General features: G+C 34.7%; 1 protein-coding gene across 1 annotated transcript in view; it reads right to left on the reverse strand.

Annotated features, from left to right (window-relative positions):
* LOC142318226 (uncharacterized) overlaps positions 1–19,558 on the reverse strand; it is a 165,527-nt gene extending 145,969 nt beyond the window's left edge. Inside the window, exons 1-2 of the mRNA XM_075354792.1 lie at positions 19,497–19,558; positions 6,274–6,466 (exon numbers count right to left, since the gene is read on the reverse strand). Coding sequence (XP_075210907.1) covers positions 6,274–6,444 — 171 coding nt within the window. The 5' untranslated portion in view covers positions 6,445–6,466; positions 19,497–19,558. The remainder of the gene's footprint in view (positions 1–6,273; positions 6,467–19,496) is intronic.
* Between the last annotated feature and the right edge of the window lie 778 nt (positions 19,559–20,336).

Raw genomic sequence — 20,336 nt, forward strand, 5'->3', positions numbered from 1 at the left:
TCCGGGATCAATGAAAGTGTGAATTTTAATATAAGTCTGTTTAATTATTTTCATTCTACAATGTGTATTTCATATACACAATATCGAATTCAAACTTCAAAAATCGGAATTCCGATTACCGGAATTAATGGAACTGATTTAAATTAAAATATAAATATAAAACCCAATTTAAGTTGCATAAGAAGTGCGGCTATAACTTTCTGTAAAAAAAAAAAAAAAAAAAAAAAAAAAAAAAAAAAAAAAAAAAAAAAAAAAAAAAAAAAAAAAAAAAAATATAATAATTTATTTATTTAAAATATCCCGACTTCAAATGTAGTACAATTCAGATGTCCGGATAAATGGGATTTGGATAAACATTGTTACATTGTAGTTCTAAAAATTCTATTAAAGTTCATTTAATAAAGTGTAATTATTTTTGATGCTGAATTTTTTTAATAGTAAAAAAAATAATAAACTGTAATAATAATAGGCTGTATAATGAATTGGTTCAATCGAAATTCGTCTACGGATTTATTGTATATTCAATCGCTAGAAAGTCGCATTTATGAAAGTTACATAATACGTAACAGAGGAATAAGATATTCCACAGGAGCATTCCGTACAAGTCCGGCGAATAGTCTAATGACGGAAGCTGGAATAATTCCATTTCATTATAGAAGACAGATCGAACGTATTATTATTTATATGAGTAGGAAAGGCCGCATATCTTAGCAATAGGATCTCTCTTCTATAATGTAGTGTTCTAAGATATTCGGCAAATATATGGGCCTTTCCTACACATATAAATAATAAACTTTAAACAATCATCCTTTGGCTGCATTACATGAACATCGTGCTACCTATTCCAGACCAGTCGGAATACGATATCACGAATTGACGAGAAAACATGAAATTGCTTTACTAGAGACATTGGCAATTTCTACAAGAGAAATATCGCAGCGGTAAACACAAGACTGGATATCTCGTGAAAAATAAAAGAGTAGCTTGCAGTAATCATCCAACAGGAATTTTTATCAACGTCAGTGATTATGAAGAATATATTAAAAAATTTACACCGACGGATCGAAAACCGAACACGGTGTTGGGTGCTCCATTATGTAAATGGAGAAACCTATTCTTGGAAAATGCCAGATATGGCGAGTGTTTATACGGCAGAACTTATTGCCATTACTCTAAACATTTCTGCAAGGAGAGAGTGCTTATATGTTCCGACGCTAAGTTCACTTTCTGCAATTGGAACAAGAACATTAAGAACGTCCTTATTGCAAACACCTGTCTATTTTGTACGTTTTAAATCAACGAGGACAGCGATCTGTATTTGTATGGACTCCAAGGCATGCTGGTATTGCAGGAAATGAAAGCGCATACGAAGCTGCCAGGAAGTCTGTGATAACCTGGATATAATTTCTGTACGATTTGCAGATGTTAAAAATTGTCTAATACAATAAGAAACAGGTGGAGTAATGACTGAGAAAGATTAAATACCAAACTAAACGCTGTTAAAACTTCTCCATACAAATGGAAAAGCGACGTGAAGCTGACTCGCCGAGAACAAGTGGAGGTGACCAGACTTAGAATCGTCACACACGAAAAACAAAGTCATGTTTGTTAACCGGAGAAGAAAGACCAGTGTACGCTGTTTGTAATAAAGCACTTACAGTCAAGCATATAAAGAGTGTACCATATATGAGGACCACAGGAAGAGGTTCGGTATAATAAATAATATTGCTGCTGATCTGGAAAACAGCAATGAAGAAAAAATAGTTGCGTATCTGCACGCCAGTCCAATATTAACAAGTCTATAAGCAAATTCAAGTTTTAAGGAATCTCTAAGTGAAGTAGTTTAATTCTATGGGAAAAAGGGGCGTTGAAGCGTGGCACGTATAGGGTCGGGAGGTAGCACTCTTGCCTAGGACGCCCGGGGTCGCCAGCATGCAAGAGTGGGAGTGTCGGGGCGTATCCGATGATGGCATGGGAGACCCTCGAGAGTTGGCGGAGAGCACGGGGCAAAGGGTATGCGCAAGGCTTGCTTGGATCCACGTAGGTCAAGAACGGGAAGGGCAGCCTCCCCGGCGGTGAGAGAAATTGAAATTGGGGAAGAGCGTTTTACTGCCGGAAGATCCTGGCTGGACAATGTGCTTTACTAACATCTTATAGAGCAAAAACGGTTTGTAAGGTGGAGACTCATTCGTTTTTAGTAATTAAACTCGTCAACGCAAAATCAACTGATTTCCGAAGTCGAGTGTTCTAAGGTTCGAGTCTTGTAAAGGCAGTTGATTTTATATAGATTTGAATGCTTGATTGTGGACACCGGTGTTCATTGATGGTTGGGTTTCAATTAACCACAAGTCTCAGGAGCGGTGGACCTGAGTCTTTTCTAGATTACATGTTTACCAGTACATTTACACTTACATTGCACTATGTCTACATCTACGTCAGGCATGGCAACCGGTAGCGGTAATTGAATTTGCCTTTTTACGTACATCCAGACTCGTCCAAAACTTGTTGAAGAAAACAAACAAATATATATGTATATATTTTTACTTCAGGATGACCAAAAAGCTCAGAGAGGATTGTTATCTTTCCCTCTTTAAAAAAAAATTGCCTAGATGAAGTTGGAGCCATTAAGTAAATGCAGAGGGACCTAAATAAAAATTACAACAAGTGTAGTTGAAAATGAATTTTATAAAACTTTTATTTTAGTTGATGTAATGAATGAAGTGAGATTTAAATTTGATGATTGTGTTATTAAAGAATATTAGTAAGAACTGAGAGTAACCATTACGAAACAAGGAAATAAGTAGCAGAATATATTACAAGCTACCAAGAAGTTTAAATCTCTCCTACGGTCGACTAAAATTTTAGTATCTTTTTTCTTTTTATAGCAGTTTGTACAACCCTATGGTGTTTTCCTATACCTTACTCTTTGTTCATCCTTTCTGTTTCTTTTTCGGTTTAACTTCCGGAAGGTATTACTTCAGAAGATGATATGTATACGAATGTAAACGAAGTGTAGTCTTGTACAGTCTCAGGTCGACCGTTCCTGACATGTGTGGTTAATTGAAACCCAACCACCAAAGAATAACGGTATCCACGATCTAATATTCAATCGCGTAAGGATTTGAACCTTAGAACTGTAAACTTCAAAATCAGCTGATTTGTGATGAGTTCACCACTAGACCATCCCAGTCGGTAGTCATGTTATCCACCAGACCACGTGCCGCATCACCTCCGCTACCTCAGAATTCCACTTCCGTCGCAGATGTCCCCTCTTTCTTCTGGTTGGTGGTCGCCATTGCTAAATCTGGCGTCCTCTCTGGATCCATCACTGTTATGTGGCCATACCACATCAGTTTCTTCGTCATAATACGATTCGATGTTAACGATTCCTTTACAGCCATAATCTTTTTGATCCTCTCACTTCGAACTCAAAATTATCTGACACCTTCACCAATAAATCATCTCCGCCACCGATAACCTCTATTGTAACCCACTACTTGTCCAGACCTCCTATCCATATGTGATCACATTTTTAAATAATCTTTTAAACATATGGTGTTTCGTATCCTTCAATATTTGGTCATTTTACAGCAATGAATGTACATTTTTTAACTTTACCATTTTTTACTTTCTTCTTACTATCGACCTTATCCCAACTATCAGATGCTAATGTCACTCCTTAATACATAAATTCAGTCAAATGTTTTATATTCCCGATTGATTTTTTTAAAAATCTAGTCCTCTTTCTCATACTACCACACATCACATTCTCCATACTCACATCTTTCTCGCCGCTCAAAGATATTTTGTAGACACGCTATCACATGCCTTTCTCAGATAAAAGGACAGAATACGAAGTTCTCTATTGCAGGTTATCTTCTTTTCAATAAGCTATTTTATAAAACATTATCCGTACAGGAGCGACCTGGCCTAAACCCACTCTGTTCTTCTAATCTTGCATTTGGTCCCCAATACGCTGTTTCAAATTCATCCTTACAGTTTACCCACTGAACTTCTAAATCTTATCCCCCCTGTAGTACAGTCCATTCCTTTTTTGTTATGTCTCCTGTTTTCCATTCTTGTGGAATGTCGTCCCCTTTAAGACAGAAAGTAAATAAGCTCGTCAGGACTTCGAACAGAACTAGTTGTACGTTCTTAACAAGCTCGATGGGAATACCTCCTGAACTAGGGACGTTTTTCATACCCTTCAAGGCATTTCTCACATCCTGCACTAAAATTCTAACATTACTTTTTTTACCGTTCTCGATGAATAATTTAATTCCTGAAACTTGTGCCTCTCTCTCTTCTGTTAATAATTGAAATTAGCATTTACACGGAAAACAGTAATAATGTCATTTTGTTAGTGTGTCCTTGACTTTTGCATCAAAAGTGTAGAAGTCAACAAAAGTAAATAAGGAAAAGTAAATACAGTTGAAATGGATTTCCTCAGAAGAAGTTGCATGGTATCTTACTTAGAACATATAAGAAAAGAAGAAATGAGGAGAAAAATCAAGAGAAAGCTGGTAGATTAAAATTTGGTCAATCAAGTTAGTTGGTACGGACGTATGCAAGAGATGGATGACAACTACCGGCCAAGAAGCAGAAGAAAAGGTCGTCTCAAAGACGGTAGTGTGACATTGTTATAGAATCCATGATGGAAAGAGGCCATTACAAAGAAATTGTACATGATCGAGATATGTGGCGTTTAAGAAGCGAGAGATCGCATTCTTCAAGCTTGTGTATATATCTCGCCAAAAAGTGCAGTATAGACAGTCTTATTAGAAAACTACACGCAATAAATATTGTGTTTTATTTATTTTAAAAATTGTATATTCGTAAAAATTCTTTATTGCGAGTTGATAAAACATGTTGGTAGATAACTGAACAGCTCTCATGTACAAAGCGACTGAAGTATTAACCTTTATGGGATGGCGATTTCGGTAATTTTGTTCTACAATCAAGTTTGCTCGTTTTCAGTAGTCGCATTTCTGTGGGCCTTTTGAAATGCAAAAATATAAAACAATCTTTTATTATAAATTATTAAATATAAGTAAATTAAACTATATTATTCGAGTTTAAAGTTAAATGTTTACCATAAAATTATCATACGTTTCCAAAATTTGAATCACCGGTTCTGCTTTTACAATAAAATTTAAGAAAGTATTTCTGCAAAGGTAAATTGAAAACAAAGGGTTTTCCAATCTAAATTACACTTGTTACAATGGATAAAATGTTATTAAACATAAAACTTTAAATGAAATTCCTCTGTAAAAAGCTCTTCTATGAAGGTACGAAAAATTATTTCCTCGCCTAATGAAAAATGTGAAAACAATTTTTTTTATAAATCATAATATTTGTAGAACAATTTTCTCAATTTTTAACAGACTTCAATAGATGGAGTTTTTCAATTTATATATTTTCAAGCCTTATTCTTTATAAAGTAGAATCGATTTCGATGATTTTTTTTAATTGTATTGCGGAGGTAACTCTAGTTTTTTATTTATAAGTTTTTTCATGTAACCTAAACTCCTTCATTCTTTGTAAATCCTTTTCTTACTTTTATCATGACAGATTTCCCGCCTTTGCGTTTCTTTTAAGAGACTTTCTTTCATTCGGGCAATGTTTGTAGGGCTTTGTAAATTTAAAAAAAAATAAATTTGTTTTTTAAAATTAGAAAACTGCACTAAAAAATAAATTATTATTTTTTTTATTTCAGATTTATAAATTAGAAGCCAAATTGTAAGGTAAAAGATAAAAGGTATTTTATTTTGTAGGCAGTATAATGCCTACAAATTTAGATAATGCCGGAAATTTAGATAACGTTATATAAAAATAAGATATTATTTTTTTACGCTTTAGAGCAGATTTCTTTAAAGTTAGTTATTAAAAGTATCTTATTTTATAATATACATTAAAACAATATTTGCAGAACTACGAGTATATATATATCTAATATATCTTATCTTATATATTTTTTACATAATATGATTTATTCAAAAATTCAAGATATTACTACGAGAAAATTGACACTATAAAACAATATACGCTCTTTTGGATCACTTAATTAGAAAGTTATCCGAATAAATTCATCTCAGAAACTTTTATAAATTTAAATAAAAAACAACAGTGAACGATCATTCAGATCGGCCTAGCAAATCCTTTAAAAGAACATAGAAACAAACAAATGGAACGCTGATATTTCTGTAGTTACATTGTGATAAAAACTGAAGAAGGAAAAATTTAATTCAAAGGAATGTATATAAATAAACATACCATAGTTGGCAGTGATAGTTCAAGTGTTTGGTTTGGGCGCCAGAGGGCTGCGTCGGATGGCAGGGTTAAATCGCATGGTTGCGAAGGAGTAGTAGCTGGGGTTGGCGTTTCCGTTCCCAACGCCAACGTACCCAGTACCGCTCCCAAATGCAGAACTGCCAAAATTTTCATTCTACCTCCTCATCCCCTGCAACTAAAAAAGAAGTATATTATAGGATTTATTTTAGTGCATAAATCTCACAATAAAAAACAATATCATAATCAAACAGTTACTGACGTAAACATTATTTATTTGTTCACTAATATTTAAATTTTTCCCAACAGTCGACTTGCAGTATTTACTACAGTGTAAATAGAGTTTTGAACTCTTCCAAATTATTCTTTTACTTCTTCTTTCTCTGCAACAGCTCCATTGTCTTGTCAAATTTATGTAAAAATTCTATGAAATAGAGGTTTGTTTTCTTTCTTTAGAAGAATATATTTACAACAAATATGTAAAAGTTTTCTCCTTAAACCTTTTTATTTTAAGGTAACTGCAACTGAAAACTTCATCCCTCTTGTTTTAGCTGAAAATGCAGAACAAACAGATTGTCCAAGATGTTTTTGAATTAAAATCATATCCAAGTGTTTTCTTCTCATATCACAAACAATTTTATTTTAATAAAACAGCCAAATTTTATATAATGGCTTATAATAACTCTTTTCAAAAACTGTTGTAATATTAATTTTATCTATTTAATGGTTACCTCATCCTTTAATTTTACTCATGAGAGGGGATATCTAATAGATTTAGGTTTCATGCTATCACTCTTATATAGTCTACATATGTTAGGTCGTGGTCTGAGCGAAGGTTTCAGTAATTGACAGCAAAAGAGCAAAACAGTTTTTTTAACCGGTACTCTATAAATACTGTTAGAATACTCGTTTTATAATATTTTTTAAGTGCTGCAGTTTTTTTGTGAATGATTTTTAAGTGCTTTCTTTTACAGTTCCAGTTTATATATAAGAAAGTCTTAAAAGTTAAGGAATTGTAATTAATTTATTAGAAATAATTATACAAAGAGTAAAAAGTAACTAAAATAAATATTTTTATTGAAGACTTTATTCGACGCATTTAAATGAAAGTTCGTTTCAAGATTATTACACCTTAACATGGTAAAATCTGATAGTGAAAAATTATCCTCTAATTCCGTGAGCTGCACTATTTGCCGTAATTGTACAATTAATCGTATAATCCTTATTTTCAGACAGGATAATCAATTAGTAAATTACATTGTTTAGCGCGTTTTGCGCTAGAACTTCTGCTTATTTTTACTTTCCCACAAACAGGTAGAAGGTACCCGTCATTAGTCTGCTTAAAAAAACGACTGTTGGTTATGTTTTGGATTTATAAAGGTGAGAAGCTATTGATGCTGATTAAGGGGTAGGTAGTTTGTAAATGAATTTTATTTGCGAATGAAAAAGAATTACAAAATAAAAGAATTTTATTAAGAAATGATTTTTAATAATATTGTAATAAACTATTACCCTACGCTATTTTCATATCCTTAACCTTTCCAAATAAGTTTTTACATTTTACTTTTAGAGTTCAGTATTTTTATTTTTTTTATATAAAAAAATTAAACCCCACTTTTAGAATCACAAAATTCTCGCTGTGAATGGGCTACTTAGCTCGAATCTCAGCGCTGCCAACCGGACCGTTGTAGGTAAAAATTGCATCTTTTTAAGTTCCGTTTCGTCAATATCTTGATCACATATCAAGGTGTTTGTTATTAATTAAATATTTATTAACAAAAAAAATATTGGTTCTGATAAAAAAAATTAGATTAATTTTATTTTTAAAATATCTATCAAAGATCTTTCAAATAGGGTCAGTAATTCTTTAAATACAGAATGGTAACATTCTCGAGTCAATTTCTCGAATAACGATGTATTGTGCTGTTACATGAAAATATATCTCTGCTTTGTGCTTTGAAAGAGGTGGACATTATTACTTTTTTTGGAACACATAACTTTTTTTTTAGAAATAAAACAATCTAAAATGAAAAAAATATATATTTTTTTTTCTTTGCTAAAAATTAATTATTAAGACTCACACGTATAAGAATAAATGTTAGTGCTCAGTTATATATTTTTTTTTCTTTGCTAAAAATTAATTATTAAGACTCACACGTATAAGAATAAATGTTAGTGCTCAGTTTTATATCCTGAAAATTTATTCTGATTCTTAGAAGTTGCCTCAAATCATAATACAATAAATATAGGAGGACATAATAAAAATACTGAATTTATTTAAAACACCACCAAAACAGAGAAAAAAGTTTTTCGCCTAATAGTAAGAACCCAAAATTTTGAAAAACGCATTTAATGGTAACTGTTGCTACTTCACAAGTGCTAAAAGGTTGAATTAAATCAAGGGCCTCATTTTCATGATCGATTCATTCATACTTCACAGAAAAATAATATGGTTTTATTTTATTGTAAATGAAATCAAAACAGAGTCTAACCGATATCAATAAAAAGCAATCAGTGGTTAGACTAATTAAAGGGGAAATTTTCTGCTTAAAAGATTTGCTAGAAAATTATTTATTTGTCCTAACTGCCTTACGGAGTTAGAATAGCTTCACCTAAAACTGTAGTAAACCACCATGGTTTAACGATATAATAAAACTTTGAATAATCTATTTCTGCCAATATTGTGTAATTACTACTACTACTTGATGGTGAATTTAAATGTGGGATTCACTTAAAATACTCTGACCGGAATAACGACCATACACACTGCATTTCTAATTATTATTTAAATAATTTAATCCTACTGATGATTGTGAGTTTCAACTAGCAGTCCGTTTGATTCTGAGATATTTTAAAAATCAATAACTTTCCTGTTTTTAATTATATTTGCTTTTATCTTGTAACGAATTATAGATCTTTTTTTATGTTAATAATGTGCGAGAGTCAAAATCATGCATTTTTACAGCTTCGAGGAGAACGACTTAGTGGCAGAAATGTTAGAAAGAGGTTCTCAACCAGCTTGTGCGCACTGATGTGGTTGTAAACGATGAACTATCCGTTTCTAACCCTCATCGTTGTTTTCCCGCACTGGGCATCTTCCGATCATCACTATAAAAGATACATCTTAAATATTTTCCATCAAAGTTCAAATGGTAGAAGAATAATCTCACGAAGACGTTAGGAACGCCCTCAATATGCGACTGAGAAAATAGTGGAAAAAACGACAACCTTTTAAAAAAATATGTGCCTCTTTTTTAAAAAAAAGGAGTTCACTACGTTCACATAAATGAACATGACAACAAACAAAAATGCCAATTCTGGATCTGCATATTAATTTTAATATTCTATAATATTAATTACATCCTGTTCTCACATTAGTGTTACGGCTGGTAGAACTATCGGTCAATAATATTTCGATCGTGAGTAAGAGTATCCAGAATCCGTCAACCGAGATTTGTGAAGGAACAAAACTGATGATAATTATATGTATTAGACAACTGAAAATAATCATAATATCTCGTTCCATTGGATGAATATAAGTACAAAAAAAGTGAAGAACAGAAAAGTGAACGTCAGTTCACTTTTCTGATGAACGAGTCAGAATTTTTGCGAATTGCATGTTTTGCGAATTTCTTTTTCGACCTTTCTTTTTCCGTTTAGCTTCCAGAACCACCGTACGGTATTATGAGGATTATTGGAATGAGGATGATATGTATGAATGTATCTTGTACAGTATCAGGTCAACCGTTCCTGAGATTTGTAGTTAATTGAAACCCAACCATCAAAGAACACCCGTATCCACGATCTGGTATTCAAATCCGTATGAAAGCAATTGCAGTAAATTCTTGTTTAATGCTTTCCACTCACCGAGTCGATGGTCTCTGATTGCTTACGAGACTATTTGATGTAACAAGTTAACAGATCTTAAATAATTCAGCGACTTAAGCTGGAACATTCATGTCAAGGTAAACTTTGGAAATGCTATGAAAAAACCACTATTTTAGAGTAAAAGAATAGAAAGAATCTTAGAAAAATCTGATTTTCAATGCATAACCAATTAGAAATCCACAAACTGCATTTTTTTTAAATTTAAGAAAATAGATAATTGCAATTGTTTTTAACTGTTGCATCCTTCAGTCTCAATTGGGATTTTCTGTAGAGTAATCTGAATAATGAACATGGTATATTTTGGTCAATAAAATTCAACAGATACGTTAGAACAATGTGTATAAAAATAAACTTTTTAGGGATGGATTTTACAAACATCAAGTTTTCACTTATGACTAATATATTAAATCCTTTATAAAGTGTATTTTAGTAAAATAGACTATTTAAAACCAATTTTACGTTCTGTCACCTGTATTTTGCTTAACACTAGACAAGTTTGTTTAGGATATATCTGTCAAACTATACATGATTAATGAGTTTCTAGATGAATATTTTTATCTAAAAATAACAAATTCCTTGAAAGATGTAATATTACAATTATTGTAAAATTTCAATACCCTGGTAATTATTTAGTGTGTAAATTTAAAAATAAGATATTATTTTTCCATCTGCCGTGACTCGCAAACCTGTTTTTATCAGAAATTATTTTCCTGCTTTTTAATTTTTTGAAGATGGCTTTCTTTAAAGAAAAAAATTGTCTTGAGGAAAACTTTTATTAGAAGGTATAAATAAACTCTATAGAAATTAATGTTTACTGCTTGTTATTTGTTCGGTCCTAGAGTTACAACTTATGAAGAATAAAACAAAACTTTGTCGGCCTAAACACTTAACATTAGAGGTGGTTGATACTGAAGTTTACTTTAAATAGAATCCTTTACATTAATGTTACAATTGCATGTGCCATTATGTTGACCTCACCAGATGTGACTAAACACTCCGTTGAAATATTCTACAGGTACGTAGATAACTAACGTCATTTAAATTCTACAAGTAGATACTTGTAGCAAGTGTAGACTTGTTGAGTGGAGATCCACTCTCCCACAAAATATTTTGATCGCTAGTGTGTTGAATACATTTCGGTTGAAAAGTTGCAAAATAAATTATATATTCCCAGGCCTGGCAGTTTTCATTTGCTAAAAAGTATATCCGTCACAAGAAACTGAAATTGGATGTTAGTCGTTGTTCTGAACTAAATAAATAAGTATTTCACAAATAAGTTCACATATGTTGACAAATCGGAAACCAAAGAGTATATTAAATACGATTCCAAACTAAAGCATAATAATATTTACTTTTTTTATTCAATTTATAGTTAAGTCATCTGTATTTAGCCGTTTTAGACGTTTGTATCGAACTTTTTTTTCTCGAAAAGTTTCTTTACTGTGGAGAATAACCGGCAGTTACTGCATAAAATTTCCATAAACAGTGGAATGCAAGTTACCCTGATTGGTCCTTTACAAGGCCGAATCCGAATATTGGAAAATTTTAAATGTTTATGTATTGGACATATTATTCTGTTTAATAGGTATCTTGTTGAATAAAAAGATGAAGATATAAAAAAATAATGTGTTTCATTGAACTTGATACACTAGCAGTGCTATAAACGAACTGCAAAAAGTAAATTAATAAAATCAAGTAAAACAAAGATTAATTTTAAATAATGTTCCTATTGAACCGAAAATACTATATTAATTTTTTTTTTTAATTGCCTTTTTGCAGATATAACGGTCCAGATAGTTGATCATCCGGAAAACCGGTGTTCGGATGATCAGCTATCTGAATATGTTAGTTTATCCTACATTATTTAACAAATAGCGTATCCCAACTTTCTTAATTTGGAGAACGACCAATAATGCAGAATATTTATTATTTCTGTACACTTTCAATGCTATCCAAAGGTATAATAAGGGAGTCGAGTTCGTATATTTGAAGTGAGTAATAATGTTATTCTGCACTCTGGTTTTCTTTCTGTTTTTCTGGGATTTTTTGGTATTCTTAAGGATTGTGGGACTTGAATCCGACGATTGGATTATTTTGGGAGTACTATTACGTTTCTTCGAGTTTTGGATGCTGGACCCATTTTTTATTTAAACTGATATGCAGCTGTAATACGGAGGCAGCTCCTTCTGTGTATTGATTCGAGAACACTCTGTATACTCCATCGTAAAGTAACGTGGAGTATATCACTCCAGACAGCAGCCTCCTCCTCTGCCACCTCGGGGCCCCCACAGTACGGCAGTAACCAAGCAACCAGACCATTTCAGCCTTCGAGCAGGCCTCCAAGACGTGGGTGCCGAAACGCATCCTGGCGTTGATTCATATTCCAAGATATTTTATCGCAGTCCTTGACACTATCTTTTGGCCCTCAAGTACCATCTTTAATGTTGGTCTTCGCTTGGTTGTTGTAATTACAACAATCTCCGTCTTATCTGGAAGCCATAGTTAACCCGACTCCGACCATCCAGGTTTTGATTGTTGTGCATGAGCCTTGTGTATGAGCGATTTACACTCTCAGGGTACTAGACTCCACCTCGAGGGCCAAGTCGTCTGCGTAACTTACGAGAGTGACGCCCGTCTGTAGAGGAGTATGAAATACATTAGGCCTCCAGCGCAGTCCTAATGGCGTCATGAGTCACTCAACTAAATGCGTTGCGAATGTCAAGCGCCATGAGCATCCAGATCTTCCTCCTTCCGATGATTCTCCTTGCCATACCAACAATCAGCTGATGAGCTGTGCGTCTGCGGGTCCAGTCAGATGAACACCTGATGTTTGACTGTCCTGCCCTTAGGGGGCCCAGAGACCGGACCACCTTGGAATTTAGAGGTCAAGAGGGAAATTGACCTCTCACAAGCGGCAAATCAATGTGCCGAGAGCCGCATTGTCGGACCGTGTGGGAGTTCCTAGATGCGGTTGCTATGTTCAACCGACAACAGTAGTTTATTTAAGGGAAAGACTCCTACCGCACTACTTCGGAAGCAAACCTAGAGATATATGCTAACCACCAGCCAATTAAGGCTCCAAGCGCTTAAAATGGCGGACAAGTACTTGCTGGCATTCAGCGACCTAGACGTGGAAGCGAACTGCTGTCTGGACGAAGTAAATTTTAATTTATGGATATCATATATATTTTTAGTAGTTGACGGGGTGCGCCTACCCATTTTAGTAAATATATGACAAGTGAGCGGTTGGGACACGTAAGCCGGTGGTGTATGGCACCGCGCTTAGTACGCTCACGCTGTTAGGTAAGCTCTAGGAGCTGTTTAGGACACTGGTCACTAAATTGTTTCGTGGTTCAGTAGCCGTTTGTGGTACAGATATTCGGTTTTATGGTTTAGGGCGTCCGAATGGGGTTTTGGCGGGAGAAATTCCAAGCAAACCAATACAGCCTTCCTGTCTTCGCCCCTGCAGTTCTTTGCCAGATGTCCTGTTTTTAAACAACGGTAACATCGCAGAGGGAGATCAACAACATCTACAATACAGCTCACAAGCCCGATCTTCACCCCTCCCTTTTGTACAATGGATGTAACAATCGGTGCCGGCAGACGATATATCGCCACTCCAGTTTTTTCAAAACCCGGTCTAATTGTCAGTCTCGTTTCAGCCGGTAACTCCTGACCGGAGGCCATAGAGAGCGCCTGTAAGATCTCACCCAGCTGGCTGTATGCCGTTCTCAAAGTCCCGTACCTGAAGAAAGGCCGTCCTGGTCTTCGTGAGAACACTACCACCTTTTATAGTTGACGAAAGTATCTGCTTAAGGGCGTCATAAGTTTCCCTTTTCTCCTTAACTTTAATATCCATATTGCCGCCAGCCTTCCTTATTGAGAGAATTTCTGAATCAGCTGGGACCTTCACCTCCGTCATAAATGATTTAAGGAGGTCCGCATAGGCTGCTGCCGTTTTGACTACTATAGACTCCGTCCTATGGTTATCCTTAGGAGGACAATCCATATTCCATGCAGCTGAGAGTTTGCCAATCGGCGCAGTAGTATAGAAGCGACAGCCAGTCGCTCTCCTTTCACATTCAAGGATCTTCCGGACCAAGGTAGCAGTATCCTGCCCGTATATCACCGCTTGTAGTCTCCCAAACGGCCTCTACAATCCTAAAAAAAACTCCACCAACACCTGCGCAAGATCTCCGCAATCATCCGAGTCCACGTATGCCACATGGAACATTTTGGAGACCGGGGCCTCCCCACCTCCAACTTCCCCTATCAGTCTCGTCTCCAGAGCAGCCGACACAACATTCCCAGCTTTTATTTCGGATTTACTCTACAACCAGGCGACCTGTGACTGTCAACCATCTGGAACGCCAGCACCCCATTATCCAGAGCATCCTCAATGGGACAGCCCGTAGCAACCAGTGTCTGCGTCGCTATCTCTGCAGTCAGTTTCTTGCCAATGGTAAAAGAAGTACCAGTAACCATCCTCCTCAGATCTTTCACCGCTATGCTAAGTTCCATTTCTAGCTCCTTTCTACTCTTCTTTACGTTATCAATATTCTTTCTCAGGTCTTTCCCCAACCATTCAAATCTGCTGACAAAAACCTCTAATCCCGGGGATATTTCCTCCTCCTCTGTACAGGATTGCCTCCCTTTCAGTCTTTTTGTCCCCTTCCTTCCACCCTTAGCAGATCTAGGTGGATTTCCGGCTGATAAGCCTCCATCGGGCGTCAACACTTGCGGAAAAAAGGAAGAGTGGCTAGCTCCATCATGAAAAAAAAGAGGAGAGAATGGCAGATACGGTGGGACACTAGTGATAGAGGCCGATGGACACACCGCATAATTGGGGGCCTGATAAGTTGGTGCGAGAGGACCCGTGGCTCGCTGGATTACTGTCACACACAGTTTCTAGCGGACCATGGGGGAGGGGGGTTTCAGATAATACCTTTTTAGGTTTATGCTAGATCACTCCGCTAGTTGTCCGGTGTGTGTAGATGAGAAAGCATGCATTTCACGTCTTCTTTCGCTGCCCCCGATTTGAGGACACGAGGAGAGAAATATTGGACACCACAGATAAAAGAGAAATGTTCCTCCCCAGAGGAACTGCAGCACATCATGTTAGAAAGCGTGAAAAACTGGACGGCTGTAGCAAGGTTTGCTAGGAAGATCGTGGAGGATCGTCTCGGAGGCGTCTCGCAGGGGTAGAAGAAGGGGTCTCGGATGGTACGGGGGTGGATAGGCACGTGGCTGAGAGCCTAGGGAGCTCCTCGTACGTGAGGGGATCACTTGGGTGCGATGAGGTCGTGGGCATTCCGCTCCGCTCCCGCGTCCGATGACCCATGAGGTAAGTACACTATAGTGTTTTGATTTTCTGTGAGGTGCTTGTTTATGTGATTGGGTGTGACTGGCTTTGATATGATGTGTGGAGTGTGCGGCGTGAGGTATGTTTTCATCAAAAGTGATGATTGGATGTTGTGGAGTGTGAGGTGAGATTTGGTCTGATATTTGATATTTTGCGGGTGTGAGGTCCGGGTCTGTTGACTGTGGTGTCTGAATGTGTGTGAGGGCGTATTCCCACATTCCTGAAGTAATTCACACCCGCTGTACCAGGAAGGGTGGGTAACCAGGGTTGGAGGTTGAGTCGGTAGTGCGCAGGAACACATACGCATTTAATAACATTTTGTTAAAGCTGTTGGCGAGCCTGACACTACCCAGGCGCCCGTAAATGGGGTTCCTCTACCTCAACATAATTTTCATAGTGACAGTTTTTTATTTACATTTAAGACACACTATTCAATCACAAGAAATTTTAAGCGATATATAAAAATAACTAAATGTTCAGATGTCCGAAAATGCTTTAGTTTTCGTAAACCAATTTTTTTTTATGACATTCAGAAATAAAAATTACTTAAAACTACTAACTTTTGTAATGACAAATGTATTAATAGATTCTAAATAAATATAAATATTAATTATTATTCTCTACTGAACCAAATGTTCAAATAAAATTTTAAGAAAACTTATTTCTACATCCTTGCCACCGTCTCCAGTAAGTCGGTGAATAGACACATTCAAATTCAGTGTCACAGAAAATATTAAAATTTGGTATGCGCAGCTATTTTACTTGTTTAAATTCCGATATTGTATACCGATTACAATTAATCTAGGAAAATTGCGTTTTTTATTGAGAAAATATTGAAATACGACGTCTATGAAAACATTACGACAGACATTTTTATCGCTAGTCAAAATTTCAGTTATTTTTTATTATGCAATGTAGAATGTATTTCATATTTATGCTTTTAATTAAAATGTGTTTCTATAACAGCAATAACTATTTGAACCTCATAATTCACAGTATTAAGGAACAATATTTTTTCATCTTATACGAAACGAAATCAAGATAAAACTTCAATTTCACTTTTCCGTGTTTGGAACTGAAATTTTGACTAGCGATGTGGAAATTTGGTTCGATGTGGTATTTAATTTTTAAATGATTTCACTTATATGAAGTAAAGTTCAATTATGTTTTTTAAAGTAAAAGCTTTTCAAACCAGAATTATTTTTGATGTGATTTCTGTATTAAAAAGTTTATACTATATATCTTCAACTTAAATCTTGCAACATATTTTTCTTTTGTGCCTGCTGACATGTTTTAGAAAAATGATTACTGCATTCATGTTAAGTGCACATAAAATCATCGATAAATGGCAAATAACACACGTTCGTAATACGTGGGATTGTCCATGTTGACATGTAATAGGCACCACTTCTTGAAGTGCCTGTTATCTTTTTCACTTAACCAATATTCTGAAGGGCATCAGCATCCCAATTAAACGAATTTTTCAAAACTAATACGAATGAAAATCCATTCTATTTCACAGCTCCGACTGCGTGCAAACTCGAAACTTTAATACGGCTTATACAGATCGGACCGTTAAAGCTATTAAATAGTTGTTAGATCAGTCAAAAGGATGGGGAGAAAAGGTTAGATTTTTATCATATCTTGATAAAAATGTCGAGGGGCAAAATTGTCTTATTTATTTATTACCTCTTGGATACAAGTAATATTTACGAGAAAAGGTCTTCAGAAAACCACTTTCTCCCCAAAATATCTCAAATATAAAAAATTACAATAGGTTTTACTTTATTGAAATTCAAAAGTTAATTATAGGTATAAAATATGAATTAAGGGTGTTAATTTAATTTGATGAATATTTCAAATAAGTGAAGTTACGTATTACACAGTTTTCCCGAACTTCATTAACGCAAAAGTTGGAAATCTATCTAAGATACTGGTGCCGATAAAGTTTTATTTTTAAAAAAAAATTATACAATGGGGGGAGGGGAGATTTCCTCACAAGCTCGGTAGAGTTAGGTTTACTGCGTTTTCTAAATATAATCAAAATCAGGCTTTTTAGTGAATAAAATTCCGTACTATTTTAACGAGTTTATTATTTGGGTGCTTTGTTTATTAAATTTATTTAAAAATTCAGACGCAATTCTGTACACACATACATGTATATAATGGCATATTTTGTGTTTTAAAATTTGTGAAATGAGGATTCAGAAGAAAGTAATCATAACGATTAGGAAACAGCTTTATACGCATATCTGAGAGGTAGTTGGAGGCAGAAAGAAATGGGGTTCTACATAGTTAAAAAAATCTGCATCTGCATTACGGTGGGTTTTAATTTTTGTCCGCCATCTTGGATCCGCCATATTGAATCAAACTATTTTTTTAAATATTACATGATTTCAATTTAAAATTTTACAAGAAAAAGAATGTTTAAACCCGTTTTTCTGTTAATGCCTTCGTTATGGAGTTATAAGCATTCAAACTTGCAATGACGGAAAAATCGTGACCGATAAAACGAGGTGAAATGCGCTGCAAGAACAATTTTATTGCATTTTACATTCATCATACATTACAATAACTAACTTTAAATAGTGCTATAATATTGATGAAGATAATAATAAACAATAATTAATAATTAACACAACAAATTTAACTACCTATTCCCAATTCCATTTTTATAAAAATATATTTTTTATAAAAGTGGCTCACTCACGTACAAGACTGTTATATATTCCATCCGCTCGAGGTATTAAAAAAAATTAGAGCAACATACAAACACGCGCATGCGGGCACATGTACGCAGCTACACATACAGAATTGCTTCCGAGGTTTTTGCATTTTTGTATATATGGAACTTTCAAACATCGATAAACTTAAGAAACCGGATGTCCAGAATTTTGAGTCATTACATTAGTTTTCGTTACAGTAGTGTTCTTTACTAAAATTATATTTAAAAAAACTTTATTTAAACGTTTTTGTAAATCGGAATATAGATTTGAAAACAATATTTTTTCCAAATCGTTGCATCATCGTTGGCCAAAATATAAGAATTTTATTTATTTAAAATTCTTATATAAATTTTTTAGAAAGAGATAAAAAATATACTTATTCAGAAATAATATTTATTAATTTGATATAAATGAACTAGGAATTTTTATAACAGCACACTTTTATCGAAAGTAAAGATTTTCAATATAAATTCAGGTATCAATAATTGTAACTGAAATCATGAACGTAAAAACAAACAACGCCGTTAAATATTACTGACAATTTTTTTATTCTTAAAACAGTAAATCTTGAGACAGTACATCTCTGCATTATTCTCTAGACTTGGTCTAACAGATTATGATAGAGCAGGTGAAGATAAAAACTGACCGAAGTCGGTTTCTTGGACTAGTGCACCTCTACAGTATACCTCTAAAATACGGCGTAGGCTTTACGCATTAAGAATTAGTGAAGGAAATACTATCCACCTAATTCCAAAATTTCTACATTTCCACAATACAACGAAGGTACCTTACAGCAACTTTAGAAGAACCGGTGAAGGAAAAGCTAGTCAATGTAATTAATAAACTATTACATCTGTTACCATCTGAGATTTACATAGCGGCTTATAATATAACTGGTGAAGGGAAAAGATGACAAGTATAATTTTCTTAAACTAGTAACACCTCTCAATCCTTCTAAGTGTTTTACAACATTTTATGGTAACTCTGCCGGAGTGATTGTTTCAGCAGGTTACCTTACATTCATACTGATTAATTTTGTTTCAACTTTACTTATTGATAAATTATTATAACTTTTTTTAAATCAATTTATTAATAGAATAAAATCATAATAAATAAATTCGGATAATCGGGTTTTCTGAATTTTCATTTACAGTATTTAAATAAAGATAAAATTATAAAATAGAAATGATCAATACGTAGGCAAATTAATAGGATAAGCGCACTGCGGATACCTGAACGATCCTGTTTACTCTTGCTACAGCTCGTTGTCGTGGTGTCACCCAGAGAACTGAACCCAAAACTTCAGGGTAGACTGTCCCCGCGCAGGCGCCGCTTACCCTTACTACAGCATCCCTATTCTCAATCGGATGCGCGGGTCACACGAAGAGAGAATTCCCTCTCGTCACCCGTTGGACCGCTATACCTCGCTTGCCTTTACCTCCTCCTGTCATCCCGGTTCACCGTGATCGGTTACCACCTTACATTACTTTACGGGACTTATGAGAGCTCTTGCTTGCTCTCTTTCTTTTTTCTTCTTATTCTCCTCTCAAACACTTTTCACGATCTTATCTAGATAAAATAACGGAATTCCTTTATATGTTTTTGAACGAGGCCATTTATTTAATGATATTAGACTAAATAATGATTTTATCGTCGACATTCATCAGTTAATTTAATGTATCAAAAAGAAAATAGTTTTATTAAATGCTAATTTACCATTCTCTATCGTTAAGAGCTTCTCAGTGTTGAGTGGAGGCAGAGTATATATATAATGCTTTATTTCACAACAGAAGGGGTAATTATTTATTATTTTAAACGGTATCTCAGTCACTTGCCCGGCTACGTAGCGTAATAAACATTTAACATATGATCGCTACTAAGCATTTTTACTTTTTCTAAAATTAATGATTTCATTTCAGACTGTTAGTAATGTCTAAGAGGAAGGCGATGAGAAACACTACTCCTCACTTATTGTTTTCCTTGTAAACATTAGCGAATTTTGTCCCCAGATTCTTAATACCGATCTCAAATTTCTCTTATTTTATTTCTTTATTCGTCAATTATAAACGAGT

This window comes from Lycorma delicatula, chromosome 1, assembly GCF_047948215.1.
Source record: "Lycorma delicatula isolate Av1 chromosome 1, ASM4794821v1, whole genome shotgun sequence".
Taxonomy (NCBI): Eukaryota; Metazoa; Arthropoda; class Insecta; order Hemiptera; family Fulgoridae; genus Lycorma; species Lycorma delicatula.